This window comes from Mustela nivalis (genome assembly GCF_964662115.1).
Source record: "Mustela nivalis genome assembly, chromosome: 3".
Lineage (NCBI taxonomy): Eukaryota > Metazoa > Chordata > Mammalia > Carnivora > Mustelidae > Mustela > Mustela nivalis.
This window is the reverse complement of record NC_139022.1, coordinates 80,663,487-80,690,704: the sequence shown is the minus strand read 5'-3', so window position 1 is coordinate 80,690,704 and position 27,218 is coordinate 80,663,487. Positions and strand designations below refer to the sequence as shown.

Genomic DNA, 27,218 nt, shown 5'->3' with positions numbered 1-27,218 from the left:
AGGAGTATTCCATGTTGACTGGCTATAGGTTATATTCCTGGGGGGTTGGAATTATATTTACATTGGGTATTAAGTCTTGGTTTGGTGACTTGGGGCTCTAACCTAAGTGATGCCATTTTGGGGCTGTAGTTTTCTTTTCGATAACCTATTCTTGGAGGAACATCAGCATCTTCCATTCCACATTGGTCATTTAACTTAACTCGATTTCCCTTAGGGGTGGGTGTGAAATCAAGCTTTTCAATTGGAATCCTTTATCAGGACTGCTAGGAAGGAATGAGTGGGGGACCTAAGCTTCCTTGAGGCGTTGTTCTTGCTACCTAAGATCTAGAGAGCTATCATGAAGAGCCTGTCTGAGAATGAAGCCAATGCGGAGAAAAACTGAGTTGGAAAATAGAGGTATATATGGAAAGGAGAGGGGGAAGAGGAGGGCTAAGGTGGGGGAGAGAGGAGAGAGAGGACATTTGAATTCCCACCACATAGATTTTAATGACATTGTGTCTGCTTGCTTCTAGATCCGCTTTTTAATCTCCAAATATATAGAGAGGCCTGCCACAATGAATATTTAAGTTGCTCTTAGCAGTTCATTATAAATGGGATTTCCTTCTTTCTTTCTTTCTTTTTTTTTTTTTTTTTTTTTTTTGAGGATGGGAGTTTCCAGGTTACTTTGGGCTGAGTCATTGATTGCAGCACATTTCCCAATTTTAAAACTATTTATCAATCTTCTTCTAACGCTGCTTTATTAAATTGTCTTTGAACCAGACTTATTTAATCATGGCGAATAAGGTATTTGACACATTTGTATTCTATTTTGTAATTGTCATGTTTGTAGTTTTTTCGAAAATTATAGTCTGGCAATATTAACCCCTCGCTAAAATACATTGCCTCTTTGTATCATCTGCCTTCTTAACTGGGTCCACGGTGTCCTTCCGAAGTGTCCAGGAGTCCTGCGCCGAGACACTCTCTCACGGAAAATCTGCAGAATCTCTAACCTCCCACCTGTTCCAAACCCTGCCCCGGGGATTTCTGACGCGAGGCTTCAGTTCAAGCTGATCTACCGTCCGAGGACGGCCTGGGCTTGGGAGTAAGCCAACAAAACCCCCGCGTCAGGCGCCCTCGCCGGCGGCTCCCTGAGCCGCGTTTCCAGCGTTTCCCCGGCCTCCCCTCGGGTCGCCGCCGTATGGGGTCTCCGCGGAGGGCTCGCAGCGGCCAGAGTGGGGCGTGGCGTGGCCTGGCGTATAGGGTAGCGGGGGCGTGGCTTGGAGGGTGGCGGGGGCGTGGCGTGGAGGCGACGCGGGCGGGCCCAGCAGCCCCGAGGCGGGCTCGGGCGGGGCGCGCGGTCAGCTGACACCCCACCCCCGCGCTCCGCACTTCCTCCTCCCGGTCGGCGGGGAGGCCAGGTGGGCATCCTCCGGCTCGCGCACACCCGGGCGGAGCGAACAACCGGGCGGCCATGGAGCAGCGCGGGCTGGGGCTCCCGGCGCTGCTGGCGCTGCTGGCAGCGCTGGCCCCACGCTCCTTCGCCGCGCCGGGCCCGACCCTGTGGCCTATGCCGCTCTCGGTGAAGCTGTCTCCGCGCCTGCTGGTCGTCTCCCGCGAGAACTTCTCCTTCTCCTACGACCCCTCGTCCACCGCCGGCCCCTCTTGCTCCCTCCTGCAAGAAGCGTTCCGGCGGTGAGCGCTCCCCGCGCGCGGCCGGGTGGAGCCCCGGGGGGGCTGTGCGGGCGCAGGGGGCGAAGTCGGGGGCGCGCTCTTATCCTGGTTTCCCCGGTGAGGAAACAGCCCCGACCGGCCAGGGACCTGACCAGAGTGGCAGGTCTAGAAGGTGGGAGAGCCGGCTCGGACACAGGTGCTGAAACCCAAGCTCTTCCCCTCCCCCTCCTGCCTCCTAAGGGAGGTTCTGGGCGCTCAAAGAGAGCCCTGTTTGCGTGCCGGGTACTGAGGGGAGAGGGTAGGTTGTTCGGAATCCGTGGCCGTGTTCGCCTTGGAGCGGGGAGGACTGCGGATGGAGAGGGTTGGTGGTGGCAGCTTCCTTTTTGAAGGAAATTCCAGGGAAGGGCTGAGTGCTTTAAGCTTGCCATTTAAAGGCCACCTCCCCACCGCACTCGCCAAATCTGGTAACATTTCAGAAGGTGCTCAGGCTGGAGCGTTGCCTAAACTCCCCCAATCTGTTTCATACGAAGTGTTCGCCGTTTTCATGTGATTACTTAGATGTGATCCCTGTGCCGCAGTATCTGCTTTGCATTTCGCGGCGGGCAGGTCACGTGCTGGCCCCGGCAGCTTCCCGTTTAGTCCCGGAGCACCCCACATTTCCACGTCTGGAAAGCCTTTGGCCACAGACAGGGTGAATTCCGTAACGCGGAGGCAGCCCACAGCCTGGCTTTGCTGACCACACCAAACACGAGGCAGATTGTTCTTGGGAAGGCGTTTCGGCTTGCCTGTGGCGTCGCCGCTCTGTGAGACCCCTGTCTGCTGGACTCTCCTGAAGGCCTGTAGTGCTGGAGACCAGTGTCGTTTGGTGCTGGCTGCACTGCCGTTTTATTCCCCCAGATGTTTGTCTGTGTCCGGTGGGCGTCATAGCTTAATTTTGCCTGCAGAACAGCAGACACCTGGTGGTGGTGGTGGGGGGGGGGATGTCTGTGTGCAAAACGAGCTTAACACCTACTGGCCCCAGATGGACCTGGAGCATAAGCTAAAGAGTCCCAGGGGTGGCTTCTTTCTCTCCTTCACTTTCCTGCAACTGAGTGGATAGCATTACCCTCATTTTAGATGTATACTCTACTCAGCCTTTGGTACTGAATCTGCTAAACTGGTCAGAATGGCTAGAGTCAGTGTGAGGGAATAAAGCCAAGGTGGTTGGTTGGTTTGGGATATTGAGGAGGAAGAAGTACATGAAGGTCATCTTAAAGGAAAATCATGGCTAGGAAATCTTTGCTTTGGGACTCCGTTGGTAAAACTATTTTTCTTCTGTGCCATACTGTTAGTAGAAAAGGACTTGGTAATAGGCTTGAAAGGACTGATAAGAGTATGGCAAGCAAGCAGGGAAGATGAGTTGGTGGTAGTTGGATAACCAGGACTTGAGCCAGGTGTGAGATGGTTTCAAAACAAGGCTAGGCATTTTGAGACAGTGCCGGTGATTATCTGGAGTTGGCCTAACCAATTCATGCCTGGTATGTGAGGCAGCTGTTGTTAATTATACCCTACCTTGTTAGGAAGCAGGTTATAAAACATTAGCCCTATGGCTAAGACTTGAAGGCATGCAGGTGAGCGTTCTAGGAACCTGCAAGGATATTTATTTCAGAGTAAAAGTGCAGTGTGGTTGGCAGAATGTAGAGATGATGAGGATGTTCCAAAGGTGCTAGGTGGTCGGGAGCACACACAGTGTAGGCCCTAGGTTGTTGAGAACCACCGGTCCTGTCTTTGAAGTGCCCAGCTTATATGGTAAACCTTGTGTTGAAATAGTATGTATTTTGGAAGCAGAGAGCTTGGTCAAGTGTGACGACTTCCTCAACTTGTAGAATGAGGTCCATCATGTGCTAGTCACTCATTTGTTTTCTCTGAACAAAAAGCTGCATGCCCTTGGTTCCTGAAAGGCAAAATTAACCCTTGGACACCACTGCTTTAGAACCCTTTGAGTTTTCTGTTGGAGTTTCAATGTCCAGAACCAAGTTTTTCCGTATTTGTGGCAAGCCAGCACCTAACTCAGATCTCAGAGCTGCTGGCAATTTTAATTTCCTTTTAAAAAATTTATTTAAGAGTGGTAAAATACACATAAAATTAAATTGGCCATCTTAACCATTTCTAAGTTTACAATTCATTGATCTTAATTTGCTTCTGAATCTACTGAGGTTTTCCCATGGAGGGGGCTCTCAGCACCTTCATCCATTCCACTCTCTGACTCGTTAACTTCCACATGCTTCCAAACTTACCGGATCTTAACTAGCTCTCCTTAATTTTCTGGAAGCACACCAGATGTTCTTACACTTAAGTAGCATACACAATCTCTGGCTTACCAAAATCTAAAATATTAACTGCTTTGAAGTCTGCCTGTTCCTTGAACACCTTTAAATGTTGTTTTAATATCCCATTTCTCTGGTACTTGGGTATCAGCAGAAGGTAAATTTTCAAGGCCCTGTCAAGAATTCAGTGACCCTTTTTTCTGGGAGGGGAGTGTGCAATAGCTAAGATACTTTTGTTGGATGAGGAACTCTGACTCAGTCAAGCTCAAGCAATAATAGCACCTATTATCTCACACTTGAGGAAGTCCAAAATCAGGGAGGATTCTAGTTGACTAAGGCAGTCAACAGTATCATTAGGGAATCCCTACTCTTTCTATTTCTGCCACCTTTAGTGGCTGCATCTAGGGTGCAACTAGTCCAGGTGTCCCATATTGAGAAATGGGACTCTTGTCGCACACTTAGTGTCAGAAACTTCCTGCTACCACCACCCCTGATGCCCACCTCCATTGCTGGTTATAATTAATTGGCTTGCATACGGAAGAGTGATGGGATTACCATTATTGGTTTGATTGCTAGTTCTTAACAGCAATTTCCTATGAGGCACTTGGAAGTTGGGGGTCATAACTTCCAAAGTTTCTGTGCCTGTATCCTACTCACAGAGATTCTAATTCTGATGGTCTGGACATCAGTATTTCCAAAACGCTCCCCCAGAAATTGTAATGTGCAGCTTGGGGTGAGAGCCTCTCGTTGGACCAGTCCTGGGTAGCATGGATGGGAGGAGTCAGCTGCGATGTCCATGGCCACATGCGTATCTAAAACTTGGCTGCAGTGCTTTAAAAATTTGTTTGCATTTATTTCTCACACAGATACCATGACTATATTTTTGATCTCAAAACGTCACAGCTCGGACCTCCTAAACGTAATAGTGCAGTGGAGTTAAAGCAACTTCTCATCTCAGTTGTCCTGGAATCGGAGTGTGATCTTTACCCCAATATCACTTCAGATGAGTCCTGTGAGTACCTGTGTAATGTGAGTGTATCATGTTCTAAGCTGCTCGTGAGGGGCTTATGTACCACAAATAGGTTCCATGCCAGGAACTATTTTGAGTTCTTGGTGAGTTTATAAGTTTGATTTTTAAAATTATCACTAAAGACTGATGATTAAAGTAATACATAACGTGCCTGGGTGGCTCAGTGGGTTAAGCCTCTGCCTTCGGCTCAGGTCATGGTCTCAGGATCCTGGGATCAAGCCCCACATCCGGCTCTCTGCTCAGTGGGCAGCCTGCTTCCCCCTCTCTCTCTGCCTGCCTCTCTGCCTACTTGTGATCTTTTGCTCTCTGTCAAATAAATAAAACCTTAAATAATTCATAATCATTGTGGAAAATCTATACATACAGTAAGTGAAGAGGAGGAAAGAAATCATCTTAACCCCAGCACTCAATCACTATTATTTCGGATGTGTTGTTTTTTTAGAGTTAAACATTGAAATATACATGGATATAAGTATAAACATATAAAAATGACATGAAAATAGTGTAATACTGTCCATATGGCTTTTGTAGTCTGCTTTTGGGCCCAACATTATAAACATGTATTAAGTACTTTCTGGAGCAATAGTGTACTTTGCTAATCCCCCCCCCTTTTTTTTGGACATCTTGGTAATTTCTTAACTTTTATTTTGAGACTTAATCTCTCCTTATATTCATGATCTCTATTTATAATCTAGTTTGACACGGAGATACTGCAGAACTGGGAGTGGGATGGAGTTGTTTCATTTTACAGTGCAGTCACTATTTAGCTATATATTTTTGTTGCCTAAAATGTTTGGGCTTTTCCCCGATTGTTTTGGAAGGAAGCAATTGGGCAGGCTGTTTTCATAGGGCATAATGACTGGGAAGATGTGGAATTACAGCGAGGAACCAAGGGGAGCAATGTGAGGACGTAGATGCTAGGGTAAGTGCAGACAGAGCAGACGGGGAGCGGAGTGTAAGGATAGAGGGGCTACCCCATATCTAAGAGAAGAGTGACCTTGTCCTCAGACGGCTTTATAGTCAGGTTCATCTCTTCATTCTCTGAGTGTAGATCAGATTCCTTCCTTTCTTTCCTCCCTTCCTTCTTTCCTTTCTTCGACAGAGGGAGACACAGCAAGAGAGGGAACACAAGCAGGGGAAGCAGGAGAGGGAGAAGCAGGCTTCCTGTCGAGCAGGGAGCCTGTTGTGGGGTTTGATCCCAGGACCCTGGGATCATGACCCGAGCCGAAGGTAGATGCTTATCTAATGAGCCACCCGGGTGTCCCTAGATCAGATCTCTTCTGCATCTCTGGGAAGTAAGTTCATTTCTCTTCAGTTCTCTAGCTGTTCCTTAGAAGATAAACAGGATTATCTGTGACTGTCAGACATGTGATTTCAGTCAACAGCACTTATACACTTCATGAATTAGGTTTTGCAATATGAATTGAGATGGAAGTGGTCGTTAACTTGCCAAGGAATCTTTGCTGTCTGTTAGCAATACTGATGACATATCGTTAATTCCAGAAAATGGCTGTGTTTTGAGACTGGAGAGGTATAGTTTGTCATCCATTCAGCTTTGCAAACCTTTATTCTGAAGGGGAGGCTTCTTAGGACAAGCTGACTGTGAAATTTTCTGGTTGAAGGAGAAACTAGTCTTCAGTTTTGAATTTGTTGAAGATGATGATGAGAAAATGAATCAGCTGTTGTAATGATGGAAATGATATCGTCTGTTGTCCTGGAGTGTGAGAAAATGTTGAAGTGGCAAGTGCCACAGTATTATGTATTAAAAGGGAAAATATATATGCCCTTGAACTGGAAGTGAACTAGTGTCTATTGTAGAGAATTAATTACATATAACAAGGCTGTTTGATGCAGCTTGCCTGTCTTAGTGAAGAGTTATAAACAAAACCACATGTTCATCAGTACAAGAATGACTGCGTGTATCTTGTCCGTGGGCGCTGAAGAATGCTGTACTAGAGGGAAGAATAAAGACGCCGAGTGAGAGAACAGCCTGGAGAGCTTGCTGAGATAAACTGTGGAGATGGGCATAGGGCATATGAGAAGTAGGGTAATGTTTGTGTATCAGGACATACGCAGGAACACATATATGGCAGGACAACATTTGTTATACATACGTGTATGTAAATGCCCAGGAGAAGATCTGGTAAGTGTGTTTTTTCTGACCAAAATAGAGGGAATTGAATGGGCATCTCAAAAGTGAGATTTTATTTATTTATTTGTCAGAGAGAGAGATAGAGGAGGGGGGAGCACACTAGTAGGCAGAGAGAGAAGCAGGCTCCCTGCTGAGCAAGGAGCCGGATTCGAGACTTGATCCCAGAACCTTGGGACCATGACCTGAGCCAAAGGTAGTGGCCCAACCGACTGAGCCCCCCAAGCATCCCCCAATCTGTTTTATTTTTTAAAGAATCATTTATTGATGTTATCTGTATGTACACTCTTGAAGACAAAGTAGTTACAGTGCAAAAAAGCAGAAAGGGATAACTGAGAAGTGCAAGATGCCACTCTGATGCCACATCAGGGAGGGTAATTGCTGTTAACACCAGTAGTTCCGTTTTGAATTAAAAATTGGAATTCTGGGGCACCTGGGTGGCTCAGTGGGGTAAGCCTCTGCCTTCAGCTCAGGTCATGATCCCAGGGTCTATGGATCGAGCACCGCATCGGGCTCCCTGCTCTACGAGGAGCCTGCTTCTCCCTCTCTCTCTGCCCGGCCCTCCCCTTGCTCGTGCTTTCCCTCTCTCTGTTAAATCAATTAAAAAAAAAAATCCTTAAAAAAAAATTTGAAATTCTACAGCTTAGGAGTCCATACGTTTAGAAACAAAATCTCCTTTTAACTGCTTTCTCTTCATGGGTTTTGCATTGAGTGGAGTCTAAGTCCTTCATAAGATCAGCAGCTCCTGGAAAATAATGAGTGTTGAGTCCATGCAATGTATTGATGTGTTTAGGTGACTTTTTTGTGCTTAAAACTATTTACTGGAGCTCTGAAAACTATGATGCATTAAAAAATGTTTTTAGCATGCCTGGGTGGCTCAACAGCTTAAGCATCTGCCTTAGGCTCAGGTCATGATCCGAGGGTCCTTGGGATGTACATACAGATAACATCAATAACTGATTCTTTAAAAAATAAAATAGATTGGGGATGCTTGGGGGGCTCAGTCGGTTGGGCCACTACCTTTGGCTCAGGTCATGGTCCCAAGGTTCTGGGATCAAGTCTCGAATCCGGCTCCCTGCTCAGCAGGGAGTCCGCTTCTCACTCTGCCTATAGCTCCCCCTGCTTCTGTGCTCGTGTGTGTGCACTCCATCAAATTGGTGAATAAAATCTTAAAAAAAAAAAGTTTTAAACAGCTGGCTAAGAACTTAATAGAGCTGAAGAGGAAATACGATTAGATTGTACTCAAAACAGGCTAAGTCTCTGGCTTAGCCTGGCCTTTTGCTAACTCAGCACTGCAGTCTTCTTGTGGAAAGGGCTGCCTAGTCAGAAGACTGTCACCTGAGAAGGTTACGTGATTCTTGGCTGTTGCTAGAGCTCCTTCCCCTACCTGCAGCCTGCTCTTGGGTGCCAGTGTGGGCAATGGTGGTGGAGGGCGATGGTGTGGTCCAGATAGGCCACGGGCCATTAACCTGCCCCCTGAGTGTCTGTACTGCAGCAGAGCCCAGGTCTGGCATGCCCTTTAGCTTCCAGTCTCTGTAATGTCTGGTGCTTTACTTTATCTGTGGTTGTCTCCACTCTAAACCTCTCCAAAAGTCTACAAGGACTGTTGGTGCAGCCCTAGGGAGAGTGTGATTTAGAAGATTGAAAAATCAGTGTCCCCCCTTGGCCCAGAAGCAGCCACCTGGAGCTGGGTGTGAACCTTTTATTGAGTGGGGTACAGCTCAGTTTAGCTAAAGTGAGTTAGGAGGTGAGTCTTTTTTTTTTTTTTTAATATTTTTATTTATTTATTTGACAGAGATCACAAGTAGGCAGAGAGGCAGGCAGAGAGAGAGGAGGAAGCAGGCTCCCCGCTAAGCAGGGAGCCGACGGGGGCTCAATCCCAGGACTCCGGGATCATGACCTGAGCTGAAGGCAGAGACTTTAACCCACTGAGCCACCCAGGTGCCCAGGAGGTGAATCTTAAGGGAGATTTAGGAGAATAGTGGGGAAAGGTGGATATAAGGCAAGTAGAGGAGCGTAGAAGTAGAAGATAAAGAGTAGAAATAACACTTGGCCTTAGGTGGAGTGGAAGATTTAAATGCTCCTTGAGGCTTCACAAGGAATTACAGAACCGAGGAATTTAAAATTTAAAATCATTGCCGAAGTAGGAACTTATTCTGTTGAGGGGGCAGTGGAGACAATAATGCATCTGAAGGAAAATGAGGAATTGTGGAGATGACACCCAGATTCTTGACTTGAGCATCTTTCCTGGTGGGAGGGCACTGCTGTACCCCACAGAGATGAGGCACAGTGGGGACAGGCAGGGACAGCGGGCAGCAGGAAGGAGGGCTTCCTGGCTTTGGGCTTGTGGGTTGTAGGAATCCACAGGATATCTCTGTGAAAATGTACAGGAGGAGTTGGAGAAATAAGCCTGGAGCTCAGGAGAAAGGAATGCTCCAGAAATATCAATTATATGTTTAAGGAATACTTTGTTGTGTGACCGAGGGATTAACAAACTTCTCTCCCCCTCCTTCCCCCAATGCAGATACGTTAGCTGTGGCAGGACCAGTGGCTTTTCTCAAGGCCAACAGAGTTTGGGGAGTATTACGAGGTAAGTTATATGTAGTTTGATTGTTATTTTCTAATAAAGAAATATCTCCATTTGGTGCTTTGGGAAATCAAGCACAGCAAAAGTTTGTTTCCTTGGGCCCTTCACAGATGGTTTGTCAGGTATTTCCAAAATTATTTCTATCACACATGTACACTTAAAGCATGCGAGAAAGATCGTTTGACTTTTGGAAAAATGCTTGAACGTTACCATATGTATGTATGAATGTAATTCGTTCATGCTCTTGGGACTGTAATGTGGATGGAGCTATAAATGCCTCGGCCTGCTCGAAGAAGGGCATTTCTTCCTAGTCTGTTTCACTGTCATTTCTTGTCACCTTCAGTAGCAAGTATCTCTCTCCCCTTGTTTAATAAATGTATTTACTTACAAGCAAAATGTCTCAGATTTATTGCTAAACCTGATAATGCAGAAGCATAGAAACAAAGAGAAAAAACTTTCTCAATAAAACATATCCTCCAGCTAGTGGTGAAGTTTTCAGCTTAATACAGTGAGACCCTAGTGATCTCCATACAGTGTAAATAACTGGGCCATCTCATCTCCTGTGTGACTCTTGGTTCTTTTCCGGTGTCTCCTTTTGGGATTGTTTCTGATTTTATTACCAGTTTTCATCTGAACCCACTAGGGAGAACGGGGTGATTCTGCTTTTGTTTTTTGGCCAGGAATCACTTGATCATGAAAGTCTTGGTGGGGCACAGTCAACCACATACACGCTAACAGTGGGAAGAGGGAGCGGGCCCTTCTACCATTTTAAATTTCTGTGGATTCAGAAACATAACCACGTTTACAGGAACAGTGTTAAATAAATACATACCTAGAGGGGTTAGAGGTGATAGGCAGAGAGAAACTCTAAAAGCTTTTTCTGAATTTCAGAGTTGGAACAAAGTTTGGGTATTGGGACATTTATTTTTCCCGTTCAGAAGCTTCTTTTACTTCCTCTAATTTGATGAGATACTGTTCTACTGAATTCCAAATAGTGGGGTTTTTAAAAAATTATTTTTTAAGTGTGAGCTAACTGGTTACAGTAATTAAAAATAAAGAAGGCCTTGGATTTGATTCAGGTTGAGTGTTAACCCAGGTGCCCTGCCACCTTTGTTGAGGATTTTTGTATTCATGTTCATCAGGGATATTGGGCAGTAATTTTCTTACCTGTTTCTGGTATTGGGGTAATGCCAGCCTTGTAAAATGAGTTTGAAAGTATTGCCTCCTCTTTTTTTTTTTTTAAAGTTTGAGAAGAATTGGTGTAAATTCTTCTTTGAATGTTTAGTAGAATTCAACTCTGAAGCCTGGTCCTGGACTTTTGTCTGTCAAAAGGTTTTGGATTAATGATTCAGTCTCCTTACTAGTAAGCAGTCTTTTCAGTTTTTTTTATTTCTTTGTGATTCAGTTTTAGTAACATATATCTTGGAATTAACCCATTTCTTCTAGGTTGTCAAATCTTCTGGCTTACAATTTTACATGGTTGTTTCTGATGATCCTTTTTACTTTCATGGCATCAGTTATGTCTCCTTTTTTCCTTTCTGGCTTTGGACTATTAGGTTGAAATTTTCACTGTCAGCTAGAATGATGAATTAGGGTAAAGTCGTGTGCCTGGCTGGCTCAGTCAGTGGAGCATGTGACTCTTGATTTGTGGGGTTGTGGGTTTGAGATCCATGTTGGGTGTAGAGATCCATTAAAAATTAAAAGCTTTTAAGAAAAAAATTAATGGTAAAGTCAAGGGCAGCTAAAGGAATTCGCTTTTAATATAGTGTATTAAGGAAACAGTCCATTTCAGTGAAAATGTTCAGGAGATAGTCTTTACAGCTATGAGTAAAATTATTTTAAGTTTTAACTTGGGCCCTTAATTAATATAGGTTAATGGTGGTTTTGAACCTTTTCCCCTCTCTGTTAACTTTATGTACCTTCTAAAGTTACTATATTTTATCATAAAAATTCTTCTTTATTTTGCTATTAATTTATTAAGTGACTAGTATTATGTTGTATTAAACCACCATTCATTTTTGTGTTCTTGTTCAGACAAAACTCAGTGTGTGGGTACAGTGAAGTAAAGCTTTGAATGAGATGGCAACAGGGATTTTTGTTTTTTAACTGAGTTTTGGGGGTGCCTGGATGGCTCAGTTGGTTAAGCATCTGCCATCAGCTAAGCTCATGATCCCAGGGTCCTGAGATCAAGTCCTACATTAGGCTTCCTGGTCAGCAGGGAATCGGCTTCTCCTTCTCCCTCTGCCTGCCACTCTCCCTGTTTGTACTCTCTCTTTCTCTCTGTCAAATAAGTAAATAAAATCTTTTTAAGAAAACAATTAAAAATAATAAAAACTGAGCTTTGATTTTAGAAAATATGTTAGAGGGTATAGGTGTGACATTGTATTTAGTTTTATTTGCCTTTTCTGGTTATGGGTGTATGTTTGCATAATATGACTTTTAATCACTCAATCTGTTACATAAATTAATGCAATAAATTATAAATTTTATTCTTCCTAGGTTTAGAGACCTTTAGCCAATTAATTTATCAAGATTCTTATGGGACTGTAAGTATGATTATTATGTTACTAAAAATTGTTGGATTACTACAAGAAAAATACAAAGTTTTTAGCTACTTACTTGGTTCTTGAATGTTCTTTCCAAATGTTTAGCTTCTCTGGTAAAAATTTCACACTTTTTTCTAAATCTTTTATGCAGTACTTGCATAGATACAGTCTTCACTTAGCTCAAGTCAAGAGAAAATTTCTAAAAATAAAGCACTTCTATTTTGTTTTCTAGTTCACCATCAATGAGGCTAACATTATTGATTCTCCACGGTTTCCACACAGAGGAATTTTAATTGATACAGCTAGACACTTTCTGCCCATTAAGAGTATACTTAAAACTCTGGTAAGTAATTATTTTGTTTTCCCCATTGTCTCTGCTGAAGCCGTGTCCTTTTATGGTGTTACTTTACATGGGTTCTTGGCTCCATTTTATAAGTTGGAATATGGCAGGGAGGGGTGGTTTTGTCATATAGTAAAGCACTGAGCATTCTTTTCCTGCCTCCCTTGGAAAATCTCTTCCATAGTCGAGAAAGTTAGTTTCTTTTAACATTGCAATCTCCATTTAATTTGCTTAAAATGGCATAGAAAGGAGGCTGGAAGCTGCTTTATCCCTAGGGAGATGTTTCAAAGGAATATATGACTTAAGGTGGTGGGAGCTGGGGTAGAGGTTGATAGGAACCGTTTTTTCCTGTCCACTTATTGGTTCATCCCCAGAGTGACCACCAGTTTGTAGGGGTATGGAGGTTTTCCTCCTATGTTTTTCTGCACCTTCACTTGATCATTATGCAGTGTCTTATTAAAAAGTAGTTTTTGCATTTGCACTAATACCCTGAATTTTTTTCTTCAAAAGACATTATTATCACTTTCATGAAAGAAAGGAATGCTTAGTGTAAGAAGTTGGAATGTAGCTGTGCAGAGGTGGTAATCCCGTATTTGTGTTTACCAAAGGTTGATATCAATTTCTATGTCCCATTTATCTCATTTTACTCTTAAAAATGAAAGTATTAACACATATGACATAACTCTTTAAAAAACTTAAATGGAGGGCACCTGGGTAGCCCAGTTGGTTAAGCAACTGCCTTTGGCTCAGGTCATTATCTCAGGGTCCTGGGATCAAGCCCCATGTTGCTCAGTGGGAAGTCTCCTCCCTCTCCCTCTGTCCAGTCCAGCTCCCCCTCTCCCTCTCCCCTACTTAGGCCCTCTCTCTCTCTAATAAATAAAATCTTTTTTAAAAAACTTATATAGAATTGCACTTTTGCTACCTCAGAAAATCTTGTTGTGGACATCTTTTTAATGAAGGAATTATAAGGTCTGGGGGTGCCTGGGTGGCTCAGCCATTTAGCCTCCGCCTTCAGCTGAGGTCATGTACTCAGGGTCCTGGGATTGAGCCCAACATCAGGCTCCCTGCTTATCGGGGATCCTGCTCCTTCCCCTGCTTGTGCGCTTTCTGTCAAATAAGTAAAGTCATTAAAAAAAAAAAAAGAAAAAAGAATTATGAGGTCCATACCATCTTTCTAAGGAGTTGAATATTACATACTATATACCATGATGCATGATGTGAATCTGTTCTCATGCTGATGGACATCTAGGTTAACTTAATCACAAACAGTACTGTAGAGTAAGTTGGTTTTTTTTTTTTTTTTTTTTAAAGATTTATTTGACAGAGATCACAAGTAGGCAGAAAGGCAGGCAGAGAGAGAGGGGCGGAAGCAGGTTCCTTGCTGAGCAAAGAGGCCAATGTGGGGCTCGATCCCAGGACCCTGAGATCATGACCTGACCCGAAGGCAGAGGCTTGACCCACTGAGCCACCCAGGTGTCCCTGAAGTAAGTATTCTTATATTTGTACACTCGTCAGGATTATTTCCTGAGTATAAATTCTTGCAAGTCATTTTCTGGGCTTAAAGGATACATTTTATCTTGGCGGATATCGTAAGTTAGTTCTTAGTGTCAGATGGCCTTTTAGAGGGGACATATGAGTGAATGTGTGGCCACCAGCAGGGAACTTCTGTGATTTTTAGTGAATAGAAGACTCTTTTACTTATTAGCTATTTGTATTTTTTATATTGCAAGCGGCAAGTTTATTTTCAGTGTCCGTTTTATCCTCGGAATATAGATTCCTTGTTGACTTAAGAGCTCTTCGGTGTTAATTTGTTTGTATGTGTGTCAGTGGTACTTTGGTATTTGCTTGTTTTTATATGCTTACCCATTCTGTATTGTAGTGAAGTTTTCTAGATGTGTTTTTTTTTTTTTTAAAGATTTTTATTTATTTGACAGACAGATCAGAAGTAGGCAGAGAGGCAGGCAGAGAGAGAGAGGAGGAGGGGGCAGGCTCCCTGCTGAGCAGAGAGCCTGATGTGAGGCTTGATCCCAGGACCCTGGGATCATGACCTGAGCCGAAGGCAGAGGCTTTAACCACTGAGCCACCCAGGTGCCCCTAGATGTGTTTTTTAAACTAGTATCTTTTTCTGTAGAAGTATAAACAGTTTTATATGTAGTATAATATTTTTCTATCTAATCCTTTATTATTTTTGGCCTTGGAAAGTGAGCTGAGAAGACTCCAGAACAATGATTTAAATATGAAAATCACCTATCAGATTTTCTCTTAATATACTCTTTCAGGGCGTCTGGCTGGCTCATTTGGTAGAGCGTGTGACTTTTATCTCAGGGTTGTGGGTTCAAGCTCTATGTTGGCTATAGAGATTACTTTAAAAAATAAAATGTTTAAAAGATATACTCTAGGTGTGCCTCAGTGGCTCAGTGGGTTAGGCATCTGCCTTCTGCTTAGGTCAGGATCCCAGTGTCCTGGCATTGAGCCCTGAATTGGACTCCCTGCTTGGTCAAAAGCCTATTTCTCCTTCTGCCTCTGCTGCTTTCCCTGGTTGTGTGCTTGCGTGGTTTTTCTCTAACAAATAAATAAAATTGTAAAAAAATTTCTACCTTTTCCTACAAAATTCTTGATTCAGTTAGAATTTACTTCATTGTGTTCTGGATGATACTTTATTTTCCAAATGGTTAGCCTGTAGTCTCAGCATCATTTTTGAGTGATCTGTAATTTCTCCACTGCTCCCAGTGCCATGAGTAGCAAAAACTAACTCCCTGCAAATACATGAGTCCCTTTCTGAATTCTCAGTCTATCAATTTGTCTTCTCGGGCCAGTACAGATGGTTTTCATTTCTCTAACATTAGAAGTTTTTAAATTTTATTTTGAAGTAATTTCCAACCTAAAGAAAAGCTCTTGAGTCCCGAGAACTCCCATAGACTGTTTACCCAGACATCCCAGTTTCAAAATTGAACATTTGCCTTATTCTCCCCCTCTATTTTTAAAGATGTATTCCTTAAACATAAGCAAGTTGCACGTATAACGCCCCACACCTCTTGAGATTTCCCTTTTCACTTCCTACAACTGCTTACCTCAGTAACCACAGTACAGCCATCAAAACTCAGGAAATCGACATCATGTGAACACCTGCTCTGCAGACCTCATTCATCTTACATCAGTTGTTTCCATCAGCATCCAGTCCGGGATCAGGTGTGGGATTTATTGGTCATGTCTCTTTAGCCACCTTTAATTTCATACCATTTATTTTTCTTTGTCTGTCAAAACCATGACATTTTGGAAGAGTATGGTTCCATTACTTTGTAGAATACATCTCTGCCTGTTTTCTACATGATTGGATTTCAGGTTCACGAGCTTTGGGCAGGAATAGGATAGAAGGGAGCCCATGTTCTTCTTCATGCTTGTCAGGTGGCACGGTGACTCACTCCAGTACTGGTAATGTTAACTGCCAGGATGTTGACAGACGTTGTCTGCTAGATTTCTGCATTGCAGGTGTGCTGGTAGATGGAGTTCTCCCCCTCTCCACATAGGAGTCACTTTGGAGGGACACTTGCCAAGTCCAGTGGGTTAAATGGGGCAGGGTTTGTGGTCTAGCAAGATGGGTGAAGTGTTAGGTGTTCAGGTATCTGGGCTGGGGGAAAAGAGAAATAAGAGAAATAAATGGTGACTGCCAGCGTTTTGATTCTTAGGAAGCCTCCTAAAGATCTCTCCCCTTCTAGTGCAAGTTCTGAGATTAGGAAATAAATCTTTTGTATACCCTAGGCTTTTTTCAAACTGCTGCTTTGTTGGTGTGTCTTTTGGTTTATTATGCTTGCTTCTTAAGAGCAAACTTCGTTTCCTGTTGCCCTCTGGGCCCAGGGTGGGGGGTGGGGCTGGTGTAGAGGAGTGCCTGGTGGCTCAGTGGGCTAAAAGTCCAACTGGTTTTCAAAGCCAGATGTTAATAGACTCATCCTCCCTGTGCAGGTCCCCTGTACCTGGGGTGCCTGGTGTGGGGTCTCACTTCTCTGTGCAGCTGAGTCCCTCCTGCTTGGATTAGGTCTCGTCAGGGCTTTAGTTCCCAACCGTATCTCCACTGTTGTTTCCGTGGTCATCTCTCTGTGATGGACCTTGGAAGGTCTATGCTGCCTTAAGTGTTAGTTGTCTACATGTAACTATTACCTTGGTGTGTCAATGGGACAAGATGAACCTGCAATTTTCCTACCCTATCTTCTTCATGACCCTCTCATCATTATCTAATTCTGTATCTTATCAGTATTAAAGGTGCTCGCTTTGGCAGCACATATACTAAAATTATCAGTATCAAGGTTTGGGGAAATTAGAGCCCGAGGGCCAAATCCACTTTGTCATCTGTCTTTGCTAATGAAGTTCTCCTGGACTACAGCCATGTCCATTTGTTTCCATTTTGTGTGGCTCTGTGACAACAGGATCAATGGTGATAGAAACTGTGGATCTCATGAAACCAAGATATTTACTTTTGGGCCCTTTATGAAAAAAGTTTGCAAGCCCCTGGTCTCTACTGAGAAACTCCTTCCTCTGATGGTAAAAATCTTGCCATTATCCACTAAAAAACTTGGACCTCTTTGCATAATTCCCATGTTAGGTAAGCTGTTTCCCAGATGCATCAGCAAATCTTTTCAGTCCTGATGGAGAAGGGAAGCTTCTTTAAGTTTTAGTTATCTGGTATGGCAAATCAGTCTCCCTCTCTTACTGTTTTTTTAATCTTTGTCAAATAGTCGGCTTATGTTTTGTGTATTACATTGTTTATTCCTCCAGAATGTACATAAAATTGATACCAATTTCCCCTAGAATTTGAGAGTGCTGTACTCTTATCAGGTTTCTTTCATTTCTAAAGGAAGGGATGGCACTCAAATCTCAGAATTGGTTTTTTTTTTTTTTTTTTTTTGGAGATTTTATTTATTTGACTGCGAAAAGAGGAAACACAAGCAGGGGGAGCAGGCTTCTTGCTGAGCAAAGAGCCCGATGTGGGGCTCAATCCCAGGACCCTGGGATCATGACCTGAGCTGAAAGCAGACGCCCAATCACTGAGCCACACACGTACCCCTCAGATCTCAGAATTGTGTTAAATTCTGTAAATGACTTTTTCTCTGGGGATTATAAGTCCTGGTACTTACCCCATTGTTTCTAAGAACTCTTTTCCATTCTTGCCCAACTATGTTTATAAATACTTGGAATTTAGAAGATTGTTACATTCTCAGAGAACAAAGTTCTAGCTCTTTGTTTAGAATAAACACAAACGCTGAATAGGGCTTTTTGAAAAGTGACATGCCAAATGAAGTGTGATTTTTATTTATTTATTTATTTATTTAAGATTTTTTAAATTTGACAAAGACAGGGAGAGAGGGAAAACAAGCAGGAGGAGTGGGAGAGGGAGAAGCAGGCTGCCTGCTGTGCAAGGAGCCCCACCCAGGGTTTGATCACAGAACCCTGGGATCATAACCTGAGCCAAAGACAGACGTTAAACAACTGAGCCTTCCAGGCGCCACCCACATGAAGTATATAAGTATTTATACTTCTTCTGCATTCCTGCTTTGCTGAAAAAAAATTTAAAAGGAAGTAGACATGTTGGAAAAGATCCTGAATATAGCTAATTGGATTGTGTATGTATTGTATCTGTATATTATATCTGTGTATTACATGTAATGTTTTAACATGTTTGCTTGCAGGATGCCATGGCTTTTAATAAGTTTAATGTTCTCCACTGGCACATTGTTGATGACCAGTCTTTCCCTTACCAGAGCGTTGCTTTTCCTGAGTTAAGCAACAAAGTGAGTAATTAATATTACTGTAGTCTGTCTTCAAATATGTGTGTATGGTTTCATCATAAGTTTTCAGCTTAAATGTTTCTTATGGATAGAATTAAAGTATAAAAGTTAGATGTTCATGGTTTAAAAACTTTAATGGGCTGTAGCTTAGCAATGTAGGTCCATAAAACTGTTCTTATAATTGTTATTGTAAATGTAAATAATCTCTAGTAGTTACACAAAATTTAAGAAGCTTAATATAGGAGACCTGTAGCACTCACAACTAATAAAACGTTGAGTATTTTTATCATGTAGCCTAGAATTGTATTGGATTCTGTAAATGACTTTTTCTCTGAAAAACTATATAGAGAATTTTATAGATGAGAGCTCCTTAAAAAATAAATGGTTGTCACAGCAGTGTTCAGATTAACTGTATTATGAAACAGTGGAGGTGGGAGCAAGCCTCATGTCATCTTTTTTAACCCCCCTATAAATATAGAGGCAGTTACTGACCTCATTCCAAATTGGAGTTAAGAAGGGACAAAACCAGGACTCTAAATGTTTTCCTTTGTCCACACTCTCAAGCTTTATCCAATGTTATGATGTAGTGCAGGTTGAAATGTTAGTGGCACTCCGTTTTTGCTTGCTTTTGCTTTACTTTTTACTATATAAAATCTCAAACACATGCAGAAGTAGAATAATGACTTACATGTCCTTGTCATCCGGCTTCAGTAATCAGTACTTGGCCAGTCTTGAATCACCTGCGCTCACCCACCCTTGGCACCATTATTTCTTATGAAAATCCTGGACAGCATTATCTTATTGGTAAAAAGTTCTGTTTTTGTTAAAACAAAACAAAAAGCCCATAATATATTATTGCAGCTGAAAAATTAACCATCCAGCTAGCCAGTCATTACATTTTCCCAAGTGCCTTTACCTTTTCTTAAAGAAAAAAATCTTACCTGCAATGAGATTCATATGAGTTCCATACGTAGTGGTCAGTTAGTATGTCCATTCCTTGTCTTTTGATATATAGGTGGCCATCACAGGCCATTTACTTTTTTCTTTTTTTGTAATTTATCTTTGTTAAAACTAAGTCATTTTAATAGTTCCCAAAGTCTGGGTTTTGCTGTTTGCACCCCTCTACTATCAATTAGTATGTTCTTTTGTCTTCTAAATTATAATTGAGTAGTTAGATCTGATCTTGCGTATAAATTTGGGGATCATGGGATCAGACATTTTAGGTTATATTTACATACAAAATTAGATACAGCTTATAATTTCCATGTAATATTTATCTATTTATACCTTAAGAAATATGCTACAGTAACACCTTTAACTGACACCTTTGTCTGTAGTTAAAACCCATACTTTTTAAGTGACCTATAAAGGGATTGAGGGTGATCTTTTAAAAAAAAAATTACCACAGCATGTCTGGGGATATTTTTAAAGCTGATAGTAATTAAAATGACTTTGAAAGGTGACAGCTCAGCTTTGTAATAGTATTTTAATTTTTATTCTAAAACTGACAAGAAGCGTATACTCAAGAGTTTCCACAAGTTTGACTTTGGAGTCAAACATTTTCTTTCTGTTTTGTTGTATGGTTACCTGATGGTAGATGTTCCTGAAACAAGAGGAGCTAGTTGAGATAGAGCTAGTCATAAATCTGGAATTAATGCACAGTGTGCTGAGGGTTTACTGATAAGATACAGTAAATAAGTAATTGAAATGAGTCCTCCAGGGGCGCCTAGTTGGCTCAGTCAGTAGAGCATGCAACTCTTGATGTTGGGGTTGTGAGTTCAGGCCCCACATAGGCTGCAGAGTTTACTAAGGAATGAATGAAAATAAAATGGGATCAAAGAAAAATTTTAAAAAGTCCTCCAGGATCACACAGGACTATTTAATACATTAGCTCTCCAATACCAGTGTACAAACAGAACTGTTAACAGTGTCATAGACAAATACATTCCATACATTTTATTAAATATGGCTCTTATAGGGAAGCTATTCTTTGTCTCACGTGTATACACCAAATGATGTCCGTGCGGTGATAGAATATGCCCGATTACGAGGCATTCGAGTCCTACCAGAATTTGATAGTCCTGGACATACACAGTCTTGGGGAAAAGGTAAGGAGTGTCTTTTTTTTAAGTTGCAGAGAGTGAGTACCTGAGTTCCTCCATCTTTTATGACCTGGTGTTAATTCATTTTGTTCTTAACTGTGGTTTGCACAAAGGTAACACTGTTGACAGATGGTATTGAGTAATTGTTGTGAGCAAGATACTATGCCAGGCACTGCCCAAAGTATGAAAACAAGGGCTAAAAGAAAAATTACAAGTAGAGCATGTTAAGTCAATTTAAGAAATGGTTTCTTGGATGAGAAGAACACTGAAAGTACTTTTGAGAGCTCAAAAAATATATTCCTGTTTCTGATAAAGGGAATAACATGAAGGGCATTAGGTGACCAAGTATAGTGCAGCCAAGAGCAATAAGCACTATAGGGTGGGTAAGAACTGGCCGTGGAGCCACACTACTTGGGTTTGCATCCTCTTTTTGACTTTTTTAAACTGAGTGACCTTGAACGAGTCTAGAGTGTCTCATCTTAGGTTCCCCATCTCTAAAATGTAACTATCGTAATTTTGTTGAGGGTTAAATAATGAATATAGAACACAAAGCACAGCAGTTCGCATTTAGAATTGTTCAGTATTACCAGGGAGGACTCGGAGAATATTGGGAAATCTGGTGAAGTACAATGTAGGGGGCCTTGGATGAGGATTGTGGGCTCCATCAGGACACATGGAAACCACTGAAAGTTACAGGAAAGAAGCATCACATGAGGAGGACCACACTTCAGGGAAACCTGAAGAAGTGACAGACTGGAAGGAGAAAGGAACAAGTCCTATGCCAGAATGGTAACAATGAGAATGGAAAATAATGTAGAGAGCTGAGACACGTTCTGGGTATACGATCCATAGACCTTGTCAACTGATCAACTCTGGAGAAGGAAAAGTTATAGAGGGGAAGAGTAGTAGTGCCCTTCCTAGAAATTGTGTTGAACAGGAAATTTGAAATACGGATCGAAGATCAAGAAAAAGGGTCTGGGTGAGCCAAAGATTTGGGAGTTACTAATATTTGAAATATCTGAAATAGAATAGTGGAAAGGGAAAAAAGAGGTACAGGGAATAGGATTCAAGAAAAGAATTCCTCATCTTATTTGGAAGGAGTTGCCATTGTAACTCTTAGCAGATGTGCTTACCTTTTTTAGAGCTTCAACAAAAGTAGTATAATCACCTCCAAACCCATGTCTGTCTTTGTGATTAAAATACTTCTTCCAGGTCAGAAAAACCTCCTGACTCCATGTTACAGTGGACCTGAGCAGTCTGGGACCTTTGGACCTATAAACCCTATTCTGAATTCAACTTACTGCTTCCTGGCTCAGTTTTTCAAAGAAGTTGGTACAGTGTTTCCAGATCACTTCGTTCATTTGGGAGGAGATGAAGTGGACTTTACATGTTGGTATGACCATTCTTTAAAATCCTTTTTTAGAGGTCTCCACGTGAAAAGGGAAGATTGGGGGACAGATCTCTATTTGCAGGGTTTTAAGTCAGCAACATAACTCAAGAATGGCAGCCTTGAGGAAGGAGAATCAAGATGTGCAAGACAGTGGAGATTGAAAAGACTATGGTGAAGAAGAACAGCTTTGGGGAAAGGCCAACAATTAAGTGAGGGAGATTTTTTTCCAAGTAAAAATCCTCTGGGCCAATAGCCTTAGAGGGGAGAGGCATGAGGCTGGGAAAGCCATTTCCACCAGAAACTGGCTTCCGGAAAAAAAATTATCTGCAGTGGAAAACTAGGATAACTCATAATAAAGTTTTTTTGGCTCATTTTATCCCTACAAAGTTTAATAGCTTTAAATCTGCACAAATGAAGTTAGGGCTATATGCTGCTTTAAAGACCTTGGGTTTATCAAACTTTCAATGCAATTTTAATCACTGGTTCTGTTTAAGGGAGTCCAACCCAGAAGTCCTAGATTTCATGAAGCGGAAGGGCTTTGGCAGAGATTTTCAAAGACTGGAATCTTTCTATATTCAAAAGTAAGTTACCTGTAAGCCTACTTCATCTGTACCTTTTGTAAAAGGTTTAGCTATTTAGTACTTTTAGTTTTCTCTCCACTCCATGTCAAATGCAGATATTGTATACTTTATCGTTCAAAGTGTCAGAAGGAAGCAATATCTGCTGCTTTCCTTAAAGCAATGAAGTGATGACTAAGACTTGTAACAAATGTTGAAGGTCAGCATTCACCTGCTCAAAGGATTCAGTTCAAAGCGCCTGGCTTCCCTGTGAAGCTTTTATTACTGTCCAGCCTGTGGATTTCATTTCCTTTGGTCAACTCCAGGAACATTTACTTGGTTTCTGTGATGTCCAGTATGATAGCCACAGCTGCATGTGGATGTATTTGAATTAAAAGGAAGAAAACTGTAAATTCAGTTCCTTAGTCACATCAGCCATGTTTCAAGTATTCTATAGCAGGATGAGGATAGTGGCTACCATTTGGAAAACACATAGATAGACTGTTTCCATCACTGCAGAAACTTGGAAATGAATGGTACTGTTGTATACAAGTAAGCTATTTTTTTTTAAAGGGCCAGATATTAAATATTTTAGGTTTCATGGGACCCATGGTTGCATAGTACTGTTTTTTAAACAATATTTACAAGTGTGAAAACCATTCTTAGCTAATGAGCCATACAAAAACAGGCTGTAGGCTATAGTTTGCCAACTCCTGAATTAGGGAAGGTCAGATTCTAGCCTTTTCCTGTTTTCCTTTTGTGTGGTACATTCTAATTTTCTAAACCTGCAGCATACCTGGCATTGTCTAAATACAAGGAAATATTTGTGGACTATGTATTAGCAATTGTTGAACACTATGTAGTTGATAACACAGGCTAAATTACAGTTTATTCTAAGCTAGCCATGCCACTACCAGAGATTGTGGTTTGTATTCTACCCTGTGAATTGCCATGTCTTCCCCACTTTGGGGAACACGCTTAGCATGTTCATTCAGGAAATGACTTTTAACCCATGTGACATGCTGAAGCATGTGCTGGAAAGAAGGAACCACACTGGGTCGGACCCGACTGTATCAAGTTCTGCTATAAAGCTGTGCTGTAGTGAAAAGCAGCTCCCAACACTGCAGTCCTTTATAGAAAACTGTTAATGCTTTAAACACATGTTAAGCTTATGCTCTGAAATAACTTTTTCTTCCCCCCAACGGTAGGCTTTTGTATATTGTTTCAACTATAAACAAGGGAGCCATAGTCTGGCAAGAGGTTTTTGATGATCATGTTAAGGTAAGTATGAGGACTGCATCTGATTCCGTTAATATGAGAGACTTACTATTATAACATGTTGGAAGGAAGGAACCCTCATAATGTAGTTGCCAACATGACGGGGAAATAAGCTTACCTCCGAATTTAAACTTTGGGCAGAAACTGTAGACTGAGACTAGTACCACCTTTCCATCTCTCCGTCCCACCCCCCACTACCCCATTATTTGTCACATATTAGAGTACTTTGAAGTTCTTTTTTCATAAGAGCAGAACAAACAAGAATGAATGAGCCTTTATTGGTATAAAGTTAGTTTTAAATTGTCAATTTAGGGCGCCTGGGTGGCTCAGTTGGTTGAACGACTGCCTTCGGCTCAGGTCATGATCCCGGACTTCCAGGATCGAGTCCCTCATCAGGCTCCAGCTCCTTGGGGAGTCTGCTTCTCCCTCTGACCTTCTCCTCTCTCATGTTCTCTTTTACTCATTCTCCCTCAAATAAATAAAAAGCATATAAATTGACAATTTAAATTTTTTTTTTTAAAGATTTTATTTTCCATCAGTTAAATGACAATTTCAAATCCAGTATTATCTTTCCAGAAGGGCTAGTAACCAGTAACATTTAGTACTAAATCTGAAGAGGAAAAATGTGTGTTTTTTGAAGAATCTTAGGGAATTATTTTCCTAACTATAATGGCTTCAACTTTTAATGTCATTTTTAATTGTTGGATCTCATTATACATACTGTTTTTAACTTTAATAGCTTAAGCCAGGCACAATTGTTCAAGTATGGAAACAGGAAATGTATCCTGAAAAACAAGCTCAAGTCACAGCAGCTGGCTTCCCTATGATCCTTTCTGCTCCTTGGTACTTAGATTGGATTAGTTACGGACAAGATTGGAGAAAGTTCTATAATGTGGACCCTCTTGATTTTGATGGTAAGTGAAGCACCTGTCATTACCTTGGTTTGTTCCTTTTCTTGTCTAATCTCCCACCAGGATATTACTGATTCACTATCCTCACTTTTGTTTACTTAAAAAGAAAGGCCCCAGTACATTTTAAACTTCATGAAATAAACCACAACTTCAAAAGTAGATTTCTTTGGGTTTTTTCTGTTTCCACTGGTGATGAGCACTGTTCCTCACCCTACATTTTAAAGACTCTTGATTGCATTAACTTTATCTTTTTTTTTTTTTTTAAGATTTTATTTATTTGACAGAGAAAGAGATCACAAGTAGGCAGAGAGAGGGGGAAGCAGGCTCACTGCTGAGCAGAGAGCCTGATGCGGGGCCCGATCCCAGGACCCTGAGATCATGACCTGAACCGAAGGCAGAGGCTTAACCCACTGAGCCACCCAGGCGACCCATCCTTGTTTCCTCTTTTGATGGGCCTTTCCATTGTAAGGCACAAGGAAAACTATAGTCCAGTTGGTCCTTGGGTCTGCATCCATGGGGTGGGGGTGGTAGGAGGAATGGTAGAGCTTTAGGCTCTCAGACCTTCTTCCTGAAGAATAGTTCTTCTTTTTCCAGCTTTATTATATACCAGATTTTACAAAATTTCCTTCAAGAAAAAGGATGTTAGTGTTAAAAAGTATTTCAAAACTGGAGGTCTGTTGGGAAGGGACGGTCACTAGTATTCCAACTTGTATTCCCCTGGCACACTGTTCACTGGCAAGCAGAGGGAAAAGTGGTTCTGGAACCCAAGTAAGTTTTTGTAAAACTAAAAGTCAAAATAGGCTAACAAGCACCTTGGGAATAAAGTTAGCACTTTGGTGCCAAAAGCAAGAGTATCTCCCAAGGCTCTGCTGACCACAACAGAAATGTTGCCCCACAGTAAAGGTGGAATGAGAAACCAGTCATTGCCTCTGTGTAAAAGTTTTGAGCAACTACTTCATTTACATCAATTCAATGATGTTAATGTAGGTTCTCAAGAACAGAAAGAACTGGTCATTGGTGGAGAAGCTTGTCTATGGGGAGAATTTGTGGATGCAACTAACCTCACTCCAAGATTATGGTATGGAATTTAAGTGGTAACATTTGAATTTTTTTAGAAATTTTCCCAAGCATAAACTTTAGATACAAGAAAATGTGAATTTAAACCACATGTTCACCAGAGCAATTTAATTTTCAGGCCTCGGGCAAGTGCCATTGGTGAGAGACTCTGGAGTCCAAAGAACATCAAAGATCTAGAAGATGCCTACAACAGACTAACCGTTCACCGCTGCCGGATGACCAGGTAAGAGCTTTTTAAAGCTAGGACACTAAGTCCAAGTGACTTTTAACAGTTTCCAATTAAGTCACTGATTTTTATAGGAAAGGTGTATATAAAAATGCACCAAATTTTGATATAACTTTTAAATCCACTTTGGTGATTCTGACTTAAAAGTTCTTTAAAATGGATATGAATTCCATCAATCTAAAACATCTCTAATTCATAATTTATCTGTTCTATAGACGGGGAATAGCTGCAGAACCTCTTTTTACTGGATATTGTGAATACTGAGTACAAAACCAAAAATGAGCTTAAAGAAGAAAACAGGAGGAGACAAAGCCCACAGCAATCTGTTCCACATTCAACTTGATTTTGAAATCATGGAAATTGAGATTTCATATTGTTTTTAAATAAAGTATCTTTTTGAAGACTGAACCTCTACTTTATAGAATACTTGCTTGTGTAAGAAGCTCAAAAAACCCAGAAAACCTTATAACACAGTGTATCCCACAGCAGTAACTTTACAGGTCCACAATACAGTTCACATACATAACTTCATATAGAGCAGAACAGGCCGCTCCAGGGCCACTGTCCGTTTATCTAGTTCAGTAAAACAATAAAAATTCTTCTTACTGAAAATGCAGTTGTAGGTGCCCGTGAGGTTGTCTCCAAAGACCTATAGCACTCGGTTCAAGCCACTTCTCTGGCCCAGCAGTGTCGCCTGGTCTTGAGGGTTCATGGCTTGATAGTTACAGAGTTCTAAGGCAAAAGTAGCTGAGCCAGAGGTAAGCGTTCGAAGCACAGTTGAATAACCCTAATCAAAATAATTCACATTAGCAAATTTAAGCCTCCTGTATCTCTTCCTGCTGCTTATCATTTCACCATTTTCAGGATATGTAATCAGATACAGTCCCTGGACTCCACATTCAGTAAGTGCTTGGAAGGGAAAAAACTGGCCATTAAGGCTGGTGCCGCAGCGTGGTACAGCACACCTCAGCCTTTGTGAAGGATGGACGTGATCCACATACCCTAGATATCTGTAAGTTTAAATCCGAAGACCTAACAGCTCAAACATGCGTCCTCTAAAAATCAAAGCCCTGATTGTCTACTTTGCTTCAGCATAAATATCCCCAGTATTTAAAAAAAATAGATACTTTTCAGGGCACCTAGGTGGCTCAGTCTGTTAAGCACCTGCTTTCAGCTCAGGTCATGATCTCAGGTCCTGGGATCCCGCCCTACATTGGGCTCTCTGCTCAGTAGAGAATCTGCTTCCCCCACCCCAGCCAGCTCCTGTTCACTTGCTCTCAAATAAATAA

The 27,218-nt window shown here is 41.7% G+C and overlaps 2 protein-coding genes across 16 annotated transcripts in view; one reads left to right on the top strand and one right to left on the bottom strand.

The window, feature by feature from the left end:
* The first annotated feature begins 1,284 nt into the window (after window positions 1-1,284).
* On the top strand, window positions 1,285-26,337 carry HEXB (hexosaminidase subunit beta). The gene is made up of 14 exons (XM_082724963.1): window positions 1,285-1,671; window positions 4,823-4,968; window positions 9,660-9,725; window positions 12,222-12,268; window positions 12,501-12,611; window positions 18,290-18,391; window positions 20,367-20,496; window positions 21,703-21,883; window positions 22,375-22,461; window positions 23,646-23,718; window positions 24,455-24,629; window positions 25,614-25,704; window positions 25,822-25,926; window positions 26,145-26,337. Exons 1-14 carry the CDS (start codon window positions 1,451-1,453, stop codon window positions 26,191-26,193), a joined length of 1,584 nt encoding a protein of 527 aa, XP_082581089.1. The 5' UTR covers window positions 1,285-1,450; the 3' UTR covers window positions 26,194-26,337.
* GFM2 (GTP dependent ribosome recycling factor mitochondrial 2) overlaps window positions 15,232-27,218 on the bottom strand; it is a 79,440-nt gene continuing 67,453 nt past the window's right edge. For 3 of the 15 annotated variants that reach the window (XR_014310170.1, XR_014310171.1, XR_014310175.1), the window contains 3 exons: window positions 26,536-26,716; window positions 19,077-19,202; window positions 15,446-16,236 (listed from right to left, as the gene is read on the bottom strand). Coding sequence is in view for 8 of the 15 variants with exons in the window: in XM_082724948.1 (XP_082581074.1) it covers window positions 26,579-26,716 (138 nt within the window). In the remaining 7 variants the exon portion in view is untranslated. Of the gene's footprint in view, window positions 16,237-17,909; window positions 18,158-19,076; window positions 19,203-23,974; window positions 24,185-24,874; window positions 25,252-26,151; window positions 26,717-27,218 lie in introns of those variants that run through there. The other 12 variants (XR_014310174.1, XM_082724949.1, XM_082724954.1 and 9 more) reach the window with 7 other exon arrangements.